This window comes from Anabas testudineus, chromosome 15 (genome assembly GCF_900324465.2).
Source record: "Anabas testudineus chromosome 15, fAnaTes1.2, whole genome shotgun sequence".
NCBI classification, from domain to species: Eukaryota; Metazoa; Chordata; class Actinopteri; order Anabantiformes; family Anabantidae; genus Anabas; species Anabas testudineus.
This window is the reverse complement of record NC_046624.1, coordinates 17,402,322-17,417,548: the sequence shown is the minus strand read 5'-3', so window position 1 is coordinate 17,417,548 and position 15,227 is coordinate 17,402,322. Positions and strand designations below refer to the sequence as shown.

The following is a 15,227-nucleotide window of genomic DNA, read 5'->3' as shown; positions in this document are numbered from 1 at the left end:
TGCCAAAAAAGGACTTAGAGGGAAGAAGGGAGTTTTTTGCCTGCCCATGGTCTACAGCAGGAGAGAAGCAGATGACTGTCCTCCTGAAAGCTTTTTTTCCCCTCTCTATAATCCCCCAGAGCTAGCTCCTGCTGCTCCCCAGGGGGTGGATGCTGTGTGTGTGTGTTTATTTGAGGCAGCAGGCAAGAGGGGCTCAATTCATGTAGGGGTGGGGTATCCTTGGGAGGGTGCAGTTTTGTGGATAGCTACATTTCTGTAGGGACAAAGTGACAAATGCATTAAATAAATTTGCACACAAACACATAGCAGGTGAGGATCCATCAAGTCCATATGCAGAATGCTGTCACAGAAATCACAAGACCTACTCCAGCTCCACAAACCCTGACCCCCCCCAACCACATCTCATCCTCTCAGCTTTTCATCCTGTGCCCAGCTTGCTAGTCCCCGCTGTGCCAGCATGCCACCATGGCACCATCGGGGATGAGGTGCAGCTGATTCAGCCCTGCCTCTGCCTGACAGGTGACCCTCCAAGGAAAAGAGAAGTCAGCTGCAGCACAGAGGCAAAGCGTAAATACTGCACAGCCAAATATTCCTAAGAGTTCAAGACTAATTTGTGTTTGGTTTTGACACATATTACACACACACAAAAAAAAATTTTCATGATGTGTGAAAATGAAAACAGGTTCAACACACGTATGATTTACCCAGTTTAACATCATTTTAACCATGTGTACAGTAAAGGCCTTGAGAATTTAGATAGAAATATAAAATATTTGGCACATAAACATCAGCTATAACTTGAGCAAAAGGCTCAAACTACCATAAGCATGATGAGACTTCAGATCAAAGATGATCTGGTCTTAAACCTCAAGCTCAGTTGGCTGTTTTAAACAATATGACCACAAATGTTGAGTGTAAATATCACTGTATGTACTATTTTCTGCAGATTAATCTTACAAAACTGACAAAGACTAATCAGATGTTGATTTAATATTGTTGTTAAAGCAACAATTTTACCTAATATACAAATGGCTAGATGGGGTCTAAAAAAAACCCCCAAAACAACAGCCAGGTCCAAGAAGTGTGGAGAAAGAACAATATTAGATTTTAATATATTCTCAAAAGCTTTGCTTGCCAGTGAACTCTCCAGAGTACATTATAGTAGTTGAAGGTACGGTACTTACTGGGCCTGACAGCATAAAATAGAAAAAAATATGAATAAGGTGGCGAGAGAAAGGATGTTCAAAAAGGAGACAGAGAGCAAAGCAGAAATATGCACACAAGATGAAGAGAAAGAGTGGGAACAGAAGTGTGTGAGGAGTGAGGAGACAGAGCAGAGGAAGAGAGAGAGGTTGCAAACAGAGCAGAGACAGAGAGAAGGGGAGAGAGAGACAGAGAGAGAGGCCTCTAGTAAGTAGCTTTCTCCTGGTTATTGGTTTCAGTGACTGGTCAAAACTATTCTTCTCCATTCTTCTCCTCTTTCTCTCTCGCCGGCACCTTTTTTTCCCCTCCATGGCGTGAAAGATAAAGCGGACGGGCCCAACTGTGTGGCTGGCCCTTGTTCACAGCAGTGGCCTTTTGAAGCCAATTTTCCAGCTCACGGAGCAGAGAAAGACAGTGAGAGACTGGTAGAGGGAGATGGAGGGACTTGGAGGAAAGTCGAGGGGGTGTGAGAGGGGAGGGGAAGATGGGATAGCGAAGTTTTAGGTATGTGAATTAGGGTTAGAGTAGAGGTACTGATGTGACAAAATGCACAGGCACAGCAGAACGACTAGTGAAAATATTCATCATACCATCTGTGTCATAATTGATAAAGCTGAATGCAGCTGTAGTCCAGGGGGAATATTATTCACTGGACCTGAAACTGTGGAAGAACTGTTTCCTACTGTAGCTTGGGGATAATTCTGCACTTTGGATTCCAGAGACAACCTTTTCATGGTATAAATTATGATTCAAGGGAATTGCTGAAAATGTGCTTTCTCCTGTACATGCTCTGCACATTAGACTGCATCATTAATGTTTAGCAGGTTTGTCATACTACACTCACACTTAATTTATCCTCTAATACACTCTGACACAAAGTACAGAACATGCATTTGTATGCAATTTTATACTCTTTCTGTATAAATAATTGCATTCAAAGGTTTGTCTTGTTTTAGTACAGATGAATGCCACAGTACAGTTCTAAAGTCAATAACAATTAAAAGACAGCTGAAATCATACACGTACAGATCAAACAACTGCAGAAAAACTGGTGACAGATAACAGGATAGAACCAAAAAAAATCTACAAAAAAACAGACACACAAACAACCACAAACAGTGAAAATAAGCATTTATCTGGTGTTTTCGTTTTCATTAAGATTAAAAAAAAGGAAAACTGGAAATGGTTTGTTTGCGTTTGTGTGTTTGTTGGTAGTGGGGGAAAGTGGGTGGTGTTGGTTGTTGGGGGTTAAAAGAGGGAAGCATGAAGGTAGGATCATTAAAAATGTTAACTGGCTTCATAAAAACAAACTATGTATGTGTTTTCCTCTCTTTCCCACCCTTCATCCCTCTGCATGCCGTAGCTCCACTTATCAGCATGAGGAGGGGGGGGGGCATATGAATTAAGACCACATAGGGAAAGAAATCAGACTTTTTAAAATGCCGAGAGACTGGCTAGAAAATTGGCTTAGTGCGGCAGATAGCGAACTAAACAAAGGGAACATATATATGAGCTTGAAGTGATTGAAGTAGCTGGCGTCTCCCGATGTGTGCCCGGCGTTTGATTCCCGCCACGGCTCTTACATAAACTGTTCGCTTAATTTCACACCGCGCATCTGAAAAATGACAACAAACGCTTTCATTAGAGCACGATGCCGCAGCCCCATGAAGAGACTTTAATGTTCTTGAAGCGTGGAGGAATGAAGGAGGAGAAGGAGGAGAGGAGAACTGGGGGGAAGGCTGAGGGAGGGGGTTGAAGAAGACACAGAATAAACTAGGTGAAGGAGTGTGATAAATATGGAGAGCGTTCCAAAAACAAGGAGCGGAAAAAACAGCAAACAGCCTCTGCTTTGATAATTTCAATATTCATGTGCCTCCCCTACCTCCCACCCCTCCCTCCTTCTCTCCTGTGTGAATTTGTTTTCCTAGCATGCAATTGGTAACACTCATCTTTCCTCCTTCTCACACACTCTCTCCCTCCTCTCTCTGGTCTGGTGAGTATTTTGCATACACTTACCAAGGTTCACGGTATGAGGAATAAAGTTAAGCTCGGTTCGGTAATTTGGGATCTTTCATCTACTTTGGGCTTGATGCCAGACCTACGTTGATCCCGAATCGGGGCATGAGGAGGGTTTTGCCAGAGGCCATGAGGATGTATGTTTCAGCATGTAGGCGTTCTGCTTCATGCTACCACAGCTTGGCTACAGTGCTTGTTTCATGGTGATACATGAAGGGGAAACATGGAGGTGCCACCCTTGAGGTGACTAACACACCGTTCACAATCCCTTCCACAGCAACACAGGACCCCAAAACTCAAAACAGCAGCTTTGTTGTCTTTTTCCACTTTGTGTCTGTCTGTCCACAATTATTGACTGTTGAGTAGTTCTGTTTAGCTTCTCTTGTCCCATGAGTCATGCTTATAATGCAAACATGTAAAAAAAAAGCATGACTTAACCTAAAGGAGCCAGTATGTTTAATAAACCCATGATACGCCAAAAGGAATCTTAGAGATGCTGTCAAAGCCTCATGTGGCCAAGACTCACTGAAGAAAACCGGCTGCAAACTTCTAAAAGTTTATGAATGAAGCTCACTCTTCTAACCATAGCTGAGAATTTGAGCTGCATCGTACTAGCAAGCAGAGAGGGCATGTGTAGTTGTGTGAAAATACAAACGTTATGCATATGTGTACCTTGAGGCCTTCAGTTGGTGAGCTGCTGAGCAGGACCAGGTTGCTCTGTTGTGTATTTGGAGTGGTCCAGGGCCACAGCTCCTCATTAGGCTCATTTAAGCTCCACCAGCAGAACGCCACATCCTGGAGACGATTGAGTCCAACATGTCTGTGGAGCCTACTACCCCGCCCGCTCACCTCCACATACATGACCTAGACATGGAAGCTCAACATGGGTAATGCAGTCACGAAACTGAAAACTGAGTGTTTGAACACAAACGATTGGAGACACAGAAAAGGAAGGTATCAGAAATTCAGAGTTATTCATCTACCTGCCTTGTTTCAATACCTGAGGGCTCTGAAACTTTGACATCTATAGTCTGTCCTTCCCCCATCCTGTTTGTGTTGTCTAAGGTCGTTTTTCATCTTCCATTATTAATGTCTGCGTGTGTATTTTGTTCTGTCAGGATTGTTGTTTTAGTGATGTGCATAATTTTGGGAAGGTCCGCCACGCTCTATGGGCCACAACAATGAGACACACAGTAATGAGCCCTCGTGGCGCTTTGGGGGGAGTGTGGGGGCACAGAAATGCACACAAATACAGTACATGAATGCATGTATGTATGCACACGTAGAGACACAGATATAAAATCTATATAAACACACTTTGATAGATGTACTGAGCAAACACACACACACACACCATTAAACAACTGTGCTCCAAAAGCACTTTTAAAACAGGTGAAATTGCAGGTCTTACACTGTGACCCTGCCTTTCATGTACACCACCACCCAATATTCATGCCACTCTTTCATACACTCTTTATCTCAAGTCACACTCACTAACCCAATGACCAAGCTACCAGAGTCAATAGCTAACACACACACACAGACGGCCTCTGTCTCAGTGCAGAAGAGTAGTTAGGACCTGAGAGATAGGAGGAGGACAGAGGTGAAGAAGGAAAAAGAGAGAAGAATAAAGAGTGGTAATGAATAAAAGGGAGAGTGTCTGAGGATGGACAGGAAGGTAAGAAATAGGGGAGAGGGGTGATGGCTGCCTTTATGCACTAGAGCTTCAGGGAAATGGAAATAGGGGAATAAATCATGCTTGAATGAATGGATGAATGAAAGACAAAACAAAAAGCATACATAAGGAGAGAGAAAGGTAGAATAATTGGAATTTTTCAGATAGATCAATGGGGGTTTTGTGTCAAAATAAATATTTAAAGAGCAGGAAAAGACCAGTCAGATGTAAAATCAAAATCCCACTAAATGTGCATGCTGTCAAAAGAGGAAATACAGAAATGTCTCTTAAGAAATTAATAAAAAACTGGCTTAACAACCCAGGAACATGCTAAAATTAGTAAACTGACAAGCTGTACTGTATGAGTAGAGCAGATTTTAGGTTCAGTGGTCCATGTCTGCCCTTCTTGCTCCCTTAGGGGGAGAAAATTTACTTTGGACAAGAAAAACACACAAACGAATAAAAATGATGGAAGTACAGCTGATGATAAAAGGAACAAAGAGTTGCCCCAAACAACTGAATGGGAGATCATTGACAGATTAAAAATGGAAAAGAAGAAAAAAAAATATATCAGTGGTTTAATAACACACACTATCTCGATCCTCTGTACACAACCTCCATTCCTTCAACCCACCATCCCACCATCCCTGCCCATCTCTTCCCTTCTAGTTTTTTTTTCTGCTGGCGTTTGCTGGTCAGCAATAATCAAAAACCACTTTCTGTGGGCCGGATTAGTTTAGCCCCCCTCCCCGCAGCACCCCTCACTCTCCCTTCTCCAGCTTAGCCCACTGGACCAGTGCGATGTGTATGTGTGTTTGTTGTGGGGGATGGGTAGTTAGGTAGGGCGTGCACGTGCACATGAGTACGTTGCAGGTTACATGCACATGCACTGACAGAGGTGTGGGCTGGAGGTTGAATGAATGTGTATGTGTTAAGATGATGGGGTAAGGGGGGGCGTCTTATCAGGACTTCGCTTCTGGAGACAGATGCACTGCAGGACCGATTGCCTTTATAGACACTAACATGCACAGATACACACCCACATACACTTTAACAAAAGGGCCTGGCAGTAACGTGATAATGCCAGGGTTAGGAGTTACCCAGCTAGTGAAGGAGGACATAGTATAGTTTTGTTTTGGAGGAGGGATGAACGAGATGACACTTAATAAGACCTGTTACTAACACCTACAAATACACCTCCAGATCGGACTGCCCTGACTCACCTTTATGAGAGATTAATAGACAGAAACAGGAAAGTCACAGAGTAATAGAGACGACTGTAAAGACTGTAATCCCATGGCGATCATAATGAAACCTACCTGTTGTGCACAAAGATACAAATAGATATTGGACAAACACTCATCATTTAATGATTGCATTAACTTTTTCTGGGATTATATAGATATTTTAATAGTGTTTTTTTTATAACTGTAAGAGCATGAATCTGAATTGTCCTGTAATTGTCATATTTAAGTTTCACTCAATCCCAATTATGGAAATACACACAACCACACACACTAACTCGTGCTACCTTCACCAACGTGTTCAACTGTACCTTGATTTCCGAAGGTGAGAGTTTGTCTGTTCTCCTGCCAGTCTCTGGAGAGTCCTGGTTCTTTTTGTTAAGGTAGACTGCAGCCACTTGGCTCTGCTCCAGGAAGGACAGCAGAATAAACCTATCGCCTTGAACCGCTGAGAAACACATAACCACAGTTGGCATTTAATGTCAAGATTCTGAACTGAGAACTGTCTCTTTGCACTTCTATAATTTGTGACAAAAATATTAACACATACACTAATGACAATTGTGAAAAATAAAAATTTTAGCATTTTGCTGACGTTTTTGTGGTTTGTAGTTTTAAATTCTTATGTGTTTTGTTATATGATTTTCTTTTGTTCATATTTAGTTTTGTTTGTTTGTTTTGTTCTTGCCCTCATTGGAAAACTGACAAAGAATTTACACAGCACCTGTATGTGTATGTACTGTATATAGTATCCTTTGCTGAAGGAATGTGTCTCCAGTTTTCAGTTTTCTGCTGTTTGCACTAAGTCCTATAGACACGGTCAATTTTGAGATTTTCCTAGTCAATACGTCGATCATCTGATGCCTGGGAAACATCATCATCAAACTTTATTTCTCTGCAGATATTTCTGCATTTCAAATGCAAGTATCATTTGGTTTTGATAAGTCTGTTATAGGAGGAGAAGAGATCAGTCTGTCTCCAATTCTTTCTCCTTCCCCTTTTCTCTTCTCTCCACCTTCACTTGTCTTCTCTTCTCTAGCCCAGTGCCTCCTGTGTTCTCTCTCCATCTCTTTCCTCTCCTGTTCTCTCCTCCCTTCCCCTGCTGTCAGGGTACTGCAGGCTCTACGGCCTTTTTGTGGCAGAAGAAGGCACTTGATCCTGTTCAACTCTTCAGGAGCTGCATGGAAACGCTGATTAGCAATTAAGCCCTCCTCTCCTTCAAATTAATCTGTTTATGAAACCAATTAAATGGTAAAGAGGGGGGTTGTTACACATGTCTTACAGATACTCTGCTTTGAGTCGAACGAGTGAGGCTGCACCCCGAGATTTAGAAATCTAACCAGCAATTAACCATGGCATGTGTGTATTTATAAACATGCGGGTATTGGTATGATTACACTTCAAATCATCCTGTTGTGAAAATTTCAAATTAATATGCAAATACTCACGAGGGAAGTGAAACATCGCTTCAAAATGCAGAAAAACTAGCATCTTAAATCAGGTCAACTGAGTCACAGTTTGTCCCTATGTTGAAGTTGGATTATAAACCATTTGTAATGTAAACTGGTTCAAGGAGTAAACTATTACAAAACACAGCCATTAACGTTGCCTTGGCTTTCTGAAACAACATTTAATGCAGTGGTAAGCGTCTTTGTAATAGATTACAGACAAATCAAGTTAAATGCAGTTTAGCATTGATCTCTATGGGTGTCTATAAACGGGATTAGGATTAATCCCATTCACTCCCAAATGAAAGAGGGGATATGAAACGAGGCTGTGGCCCAATCTGGGACCAGGTGGCTGATTTGGCATTAAGGGCCAGACCTTCATGACCCATCCCAATACACCCCCAGTGTACACACAGGCACACTCACACTGTACACATGTACACAATCGTACTTACCCCTGAGACACATGCACAGATAACTATGTGTACAGCCATACATGCAAGCCTACAGCCATGCTTTATGCATGCCCAGTTCCACATACCAACACATGCACACATTCACACCCACGAGCACAAAACAAACCAAGCACACGTTAAAGCATGCATGCAGTCTCACCACACACACAGAAACACATACACAGTCCCCTAAATCCATTTAATACCATCTCCTCAGCAGCATGTTGACATAAGAGGCCAATGGGCTTAACCAAAGCACATTTAAACACGCGTAAATGAAACTGGCTATGAAAAATCACTTAAGGATGCTTAATCGTGGAGCATATGCACAGCTTGGCCCAGCCATCGGCCAAAGAAAGCTTGTAATACTTTGATGGTGTAAAATATATGTAATCTACTGCACTGTATGATGCAATCATAGCTCATCGTGGAGACACAGACGTAACCAGCATTGAGCATACAAAGTTTAAGAGAGGACAGTAAGCCTGCTTTGTCCATCATGAAACAAAAACAGAGCTGGCTGCCAATTTTTTTTGTTTCAGAGACACAAACACACAAAATGAACATCACATACAGCTCAATCCATGCAAATCAGAAAAAGGATTTTCTTCAGCAGTCAAACACTAAAAACCTTTTTGCTTAAGAAAGTTGCCATATCCTGTTCAAAGATGAAATTTAATTCTCTGTCATTACACAGTGAATTACACTTTAATTTAAGGTTTGATTGAAGGTGTTTCTCATATATATATATAAGTAGTTGATTAATTGATTAATGAAAATGAATTCAATAATTGTTAGTGAATGAATAATATAAACTATTAATGAATCTATTTTCTCAAATATAAAGGACTGACTGCTTGTTTTTTAATTAAGCTAAATGAGAACGTATGTTTTGTCAGTGTGAAAGACAAAAATTGTAAACGAAAAGCTTAAATATGAGACTTAAAACTGAAAGACTGATCTTGAAGCCTAATAGCATACCAGTCTCATCTCTTTGTTTTCCCAGGTACAGATCTTGTTTTTTCAGTTTCAGACACTTGGCACTGTTCTCAACAGGGATGGGCACATTCTCCTGAAGTACTTTAGATTAAAACGACGCTGCCTTGAGGCAACAGAAAAAAAAATGTAATCTAAATCTGAAAATATTTTATGAAAAGAAAAAAAATTAAACTATTTAAACTAATACCAAAAATTTATCAAACTTGCATGTGGGACATTTCATACGCTTATTTTTTTCAGGTTTCAAAGATCAGTACTTTTAATTTCAGCTTTTTGTTTACAATAAAAAAAGTTAGACAACAGCTGCATCTATCAAATCAAAAATGAAAACAGTTATAGCCCTATATTTGACTTTTTAAAAAATGATCCAACATTGCAGTGACTAACTATAAAATTAGAGACAATAATAAGCCTCTTATTTAGCATATGTCACCACACACACACACACACACACACATACACACACACACACACACACTTACACCAACTTGACTGTGAACTGTTTCAGTAATTGTACATTGTAAATGTTCTGGACAGAGTGATCTCGTCTGGTTCTCTACTCTAATTGTCTCAGGCTAATTTAACAAGTGACAGATGTGAGAACAGCCTCTAACCTACTACACCCCCCCCACACACACACATACACACACACACACAAACACACAATCCCCGGAACCCACCCTCTCACAACCATTACTTTAATAATTAGTGCCTCTGAGGCTTTGAATTGAGAGCAGCGGGAGGTGAGTGGGTGTAAGTGTACCTGAGTGTGTGTTGGCGTGTGCGTGTATGCCTGTAAATGTAGGTGGACACACAGTAAGAGCTTGTTGGTCTGCATTAAAAAAAAAAAAGTATGTGCGTCTGTAATTACATATGTATGTGTGTGAGAATGAGTGTGTATACCTGCATGAGTGTATTTGAGAGTGTGTGTGTGTGTGTGTGTGTGTGTGTGTGTGTGTGTGTGTTTGGGCGTGCACTGTGGGGGATTTATCAGGTGTCTGGAGACCCTGGGCGGAAGCAGGGGGCGGTGTTAGGAACAAATAATTGATACAGAAAGAAAGAAATAATTAGCAGATTTGGGCCGGTGTCCACGGCCTCTTATTCTCTCCTGCCAGGTCTGCAGAGCGAGGGAGCGCTGTGCAAGGGAGGCGGTGCTCCCTGGAGGAGCGCACGATGGAGGAAAAACACTGATGGATGCTCTTAAGGGAAGGCCCCTGGACACACACAGCACAAAAGGATTTGCCAGCAATTAGCTAGCAGAGTCGCCTCGCTCACCTGTGGCACCTTTTATGTGTGTGACTTTGTCACACAAACACACACACACACACACAAAGTGTTGCAAGCTGCATGTGTGGTGTGCAGGTGTCAGCAACCAGTTCAGTGCTGACAGAAAGTGTGCAGTAGATAGTTTGTTTGAAGTGTTTATAATACTGAATAAATATTGAATAAAAATCTATGTGTGTGTGTGTGTTGGGTGGGGGATGGAGGGGGCTGCAGGCACGCACAGGTAGGTCAGGCATGTGGTGGAAAAAATATTGCCTGTCATGCAATTTTCTTAAACCAGAGGGAAACTAATTATTTATATGAAATTCAAGCCACATTTTCATTTTATTTCATTCAGTGGATTCCAAAATCACAACTGGTGGCAGTAGTCCCAAAGTAACCAAAATCACAGCCATAAATATCATAAATGTACTGGGTACCAGTGCTGGATTAAAGAGTGAATTCTGAAAATGAAAAAATAAACACACATAACGTACAGTATACTGTATACCTACATCAAACAAGCTCTGAAACTAAGTAAACGCAGAGGGGCCAATAGAGCTTTAGTTAATCAGGCAGATAAAAAGTGCAACTTGGTTGTGGTGTGTGTGGGTGTAACTAACCATCCGTCACAGTTTTGGCTGGTAGTCGGCCCACTAATGTGCGGTCAACACACACTTGTTCAAGTTGAGGTCCAGTTAAGGTCAGGGTCACGAGAACTCCACTGCTTAGCATCATCTGCAGGTAACCATGCACACACACACACACACCAAAATCGAATATTACTGTACATGTTTATAGTTGATATTTGTGGTTAAAGTGAGACTGTACAACATTCATTAAGAAACTGCAACAGCAGCCTCTGTGGCTTCAAGTGGTAATAACAGGAATTCAATTTAGTTGCGTCTGTGGTAAAAGCAAAATCATTCTACACTGTAAGTGTAAGTGTATGTACAACATGTAATGGTTGTTTTCCTAAGCTACATTAAAGGTCTAGGTGTAAAGGGATTATGTGTAAACATATTATAAAGTGCTTTAGAGTACAGTTTATGGTACTGGGCTTTATAAATGAAATTGATTTGACTTTAGCAAGAGTTAGTATTTAGTGACCAGCATGTTCTGTAAAAAGATTGATTTGATTTAATTTCAAACATTATGTCATGCATGTCCAAATAAACATGAAGGAAAAAAAAGTGTCACATTATGATATTGTTAATGGTGTCTCCTGTTAACTTGGCATTACCTGGTAACTGCTACTAGAGTTCAGAGAAGCTCGGTATGTGAACTCTCATCTGGACAAACCAGAGGAGGTGTATGCAGCTTGTGCCACTACCTGAGGCTGGAAAGAATGTCCATGTGTGTGTGAGGAGGGAGTGTACCTGGCAGCAATGCTTGTTCCTCCATCTGGTGTAAATGCAGGTGTTAGTCTCCAACAGTTCCTGAATGAGCACGATGGATAAACAGAAGAAGACGCAGAGACAGCAAGAGAAACAAAACAACAGAATCACACTGGGCTCCAACTATGTTGTCTTTATTTGGACAACAAATATTGAATATGTGTTATGTTTGGAAATTAATCAGAAAAATGGTGTCTGCATGTCTCTAGTAGTTTAGCAAGTTTCCATTTTTATGTAATGTCAATTTCACAGAAACCTGCATTAATTATCTGTGTGGTGTGTGGACGTTTGCCACCACAGGTGGTCACTGCTGCAGTTCCTGCTTGACCAAAGAGGAATAGGAGAAAGTTGAGTGGATGCAAGTAGGAATTGCTTGACTACTAGTGTGTGTGTGTGTGTGTGTGTGTGTGTGTGTGTGTGTGTGTGTGTGTGTGTGTGTGTGTAAGGTCAGCCACTCCTGCCACATTCCAAAACCAGCTGGAGTGATTGGATGGGAGGAGAGAAGAACAGAGAAGGAGGAGGAAGGTAGGGTGTGGAGGTGAGCTGGGGTGTTTCTAGTTTCAGACAATGGTTATGGGTGAGAGGAGGGAGGTAGATGGAGTGAGTGTGTGTGTGTGTGTGTGTGTGTGTGTGTGTGTGTGTGTGTGTGTGTGTGTGTGTGTGTGTGTGTGTGTGTGTGTGTGTGCGCGCGTGTAAAACAGCCACGGACAGGTTCCAGCAAACAAAGCTAGGTCTGTACTGCCACAAGTACAGAGGGGATGAGGAGGGGAGCAAAGGGTGGAGGTAGAGGGGAATGAATGAAGGGAAAGGAAGAGAAAGAGGAAGAGAAGGAGGGAGGGAAAGAGGGAGGAAGAGGAGGAATGAGAGGGGCAGCCTGCAGCCCCCTGATCCCCTCAAATATCCCCCTCGATGACAGAGCACGCTCGAAAGAGAGGTGATGATAGAGGAGAGGGAGCGAGGAGAACAAACGGAACGACAGGGATAGTGAAGGGAGAGGGAGAAAGGAGAGAGAATGCCCCTATTTGTTAATCAATCGGCCATTTCGGAAAGGGAAAACTCAGAAAATCCCCAGAGGGAGGAAGAAAATGAGGGGAGGCCAAGAGGAGTGGTGGTGGGGGGTTAAACAGAAGAGGCGGGCACCTCCAATTCCTTCAGCGAATCGCGCAGCTTCTCTGGTCGGCGGTTCCTGGGGGTCCACGAATAGCCTCGAGCTACAGAAGAAAAACAACAGAAGATTTAGGAGATCATGTGACTTGAACTTTTAAAGACAGACATAGGAGATTTTTTTAAAAATAAAAAAGGCACTCATGGGAATTCAGAAGCCCGGAAAGGGTAAAAAGGTTGAAATTCATATCGGGGTTGAGAGATCGAGAATAAAAAGGTGGTGACAAGACAGTCAGGAGGAATAAAGAGATGCAGGTACACAATGTACGCTTTCCAAAATAAAGTGCCGAACCGGGTCATGAATGCATGCAGAGTAATGATGAATTTTAACAGGAACCTTCAAGAACTTGCTCCATTTCAGCTGCAGGAACAAAAGCTGTACCAATTATAGCTGAAACTATTTATTGGTTCGTCGACTACTTAGAAATAATTTGACAGCTATTTCAAACCAAGTCATTCATAAAGCAAACATCTTTCATCCTGCCTTCGTTTGCAGCAGTTGCACATGGATTACATTTTGGTTTTCAACTGCTGATTGGACAAAAGGAGCAAATTGAAGATCTGCAAAATTGCAATCAGCTTTTCTACTATTTATAAACTAAATTGACAAGCAGTCTAGAGTGTATCAACTAATGTTTACCTATGTGAACTATAAAACTCATGCACCAGATCGTTGATCAATAAATGACTGAAGCCTCCACGTCAACTAACTTTTGTGCGTCACTATAAAGAAACTATACTGATAAAGGTTTTTACTGTGTTCTGAAACCTGCTGCTTGCAGATTGATGTATCTGCATTTAAGATGGTAAAATATTCTACTGAAAGAAAACTTCAAAAAGACACAAACTACAGTCCTTGAGGAGAAGCAAATATGTAATGGTGAGGACTTTTGGTGCTCTTGAATTGAGTTATCTCACGAATGCAACCTCAGCGCACATATCTCAACATGCACCACACCACCCCTCCATTTTAATTTACCAGCCCTGCCTTTTCCCCTCTATTTGTAGTGGTTAAACAGGAGGAGGGAAGGATATGAAGAAAAAAAAAAAAACAGTTAATTGAATTTGTGCATCTGCTTCTGCCCACGCATATACATGAAGTTCAGTAAGAGGGGAAAAAACAAGGACTGATGCTTTCAATATGGTGCAATCACTCCCCTATCTTTATTCTACAGTCTCCCTTTTCATCTTTACAGAACTAAACCATTAAGGAGTGGGGTTCTCTATTAGGAATGAGTGTGACGAGGAGGTAAACAACAGATGCATGCAAATGAGGGCGGGGAGGGTGGGGTTCAGGGAAGAGGATGGAGGGAGGGTAGGCAGATGAGTGTTTGTCTCCTGATAAGGGTGTTTGTATCTTACTACTGGGTGAAATGTACAGAGAGTAAGGGGGAGAGAGGGAGGGAGAGAGAAACAGATTTTTGGAAGATGGTCATTTACTGGTGGGATGATTAGGGCCCAAACATGTACGCCCATGTGAATAACATCATCTCAGAAACTGTAAGTTTCTCTTTTGGAAACTTACCTTCACAGAACTGGAGTTTCTCACTGTAGTAGTGATGCTCCAAGGAGAGGGCTGGTAAAAAATAAAGAGGTTTGATTTTGAAAATTGCATGATGTGCATTTCTTACATAGTGTGGACAAGAGAAACTACACTGGAGCACAAGCATCCCCTTAACTCCAAGAGGCCATGTTGGTGAAGTATAACCCATAACCGTGCCTCGTGGCCTGGTCACTGAGAGCAAGAAGTGGCCAGTCTGGTGGTCGGCTTCTCTGGCAGGCAGGGACATCTCCAGGATTAGTAGTATTAATCAGATAAGGGGGCGAGGGGCCAGACAGGCCCAGACATGGGCACCTGCTCTGGGCCTAGGTGGGGAGGGCTAGGGGGTTTTGGGCTGTGCAAGGGGGGGGGGGGGTACCCCAGAGTCATTCCAATGAGACTGGGTCTCCCTCTAGTGGGGAAGTGTGGAACTAACATTTAACCTTTCAGAAAAGAAACATAACACACACACACAGAAAACACACACACACACACACACACACACACACACACACACACTATATATCTTCACATCCAAAGCAACTAAAGATATCCATTTACCAATCAAAGAAGTCTAACATATTTTATGTCTATGTTTTAATGTTATAAATGTCAACATCACACACTTGTTTATTTGTCCTACCAGCTAAAACCAGTGCAGTCTAACGCCAACCTTCATGAGCATTACAACAAACAAAAGCTGGTCATTACAACCTTTATGAGGGAAGAAGGTGATGTTTGTACTTCTGTGCACCAATCAGAGCGTAACAACATTTGAATCAAAAGTATTACCTTAATATGTCTGTTAGAACATAAAAAAAAG

General features: G+C 41.9%; 1 protein-coding gene across 3 annotated transcripts in view; it reads right to left on the bottom strand.

Moving 5' to 3' along the window:
- Window positions 1-15,227, bottom strand: part of wdpcp (WD repeat containing planar cell polarity effector) — a 57,337-nt gene that overhangs the window by 21,673 nt on the left and 20,437 nt on the right. For all 3 annotated transcript variants that reach the window (XM_026356907.1, XM_026356904.1, XM_026356905.1), the window contains 6 exons: window positions 14,390-14,440; window positions 12,841-12,911; window positions 11,683-11,742; window positions 10,927-11,041; window positions 6,450-6,586; window positions 3,892-4,083 (listed from right to left, as the gene is read on the bottom strand). In XM_026356907.1, coding sequence (XP_026212692.1) covers window positions 3,892-4,083; window positions 6,450-6,586; window positions 10,927-11,041; window positions 11,683-11,742; window positions 12,841-12,911; window positions 14,390-14,440 — 626 coding nt within the window. The remainder of the gene's footprint in view (window positions 1-3,891; window positions 4,084-6,449; window positions 6,587-10,926; window positions 11,042-11,682; window positions 11,743-12,840; window positions 12,912-14,389; window positions 14,441-15,227) is intronic.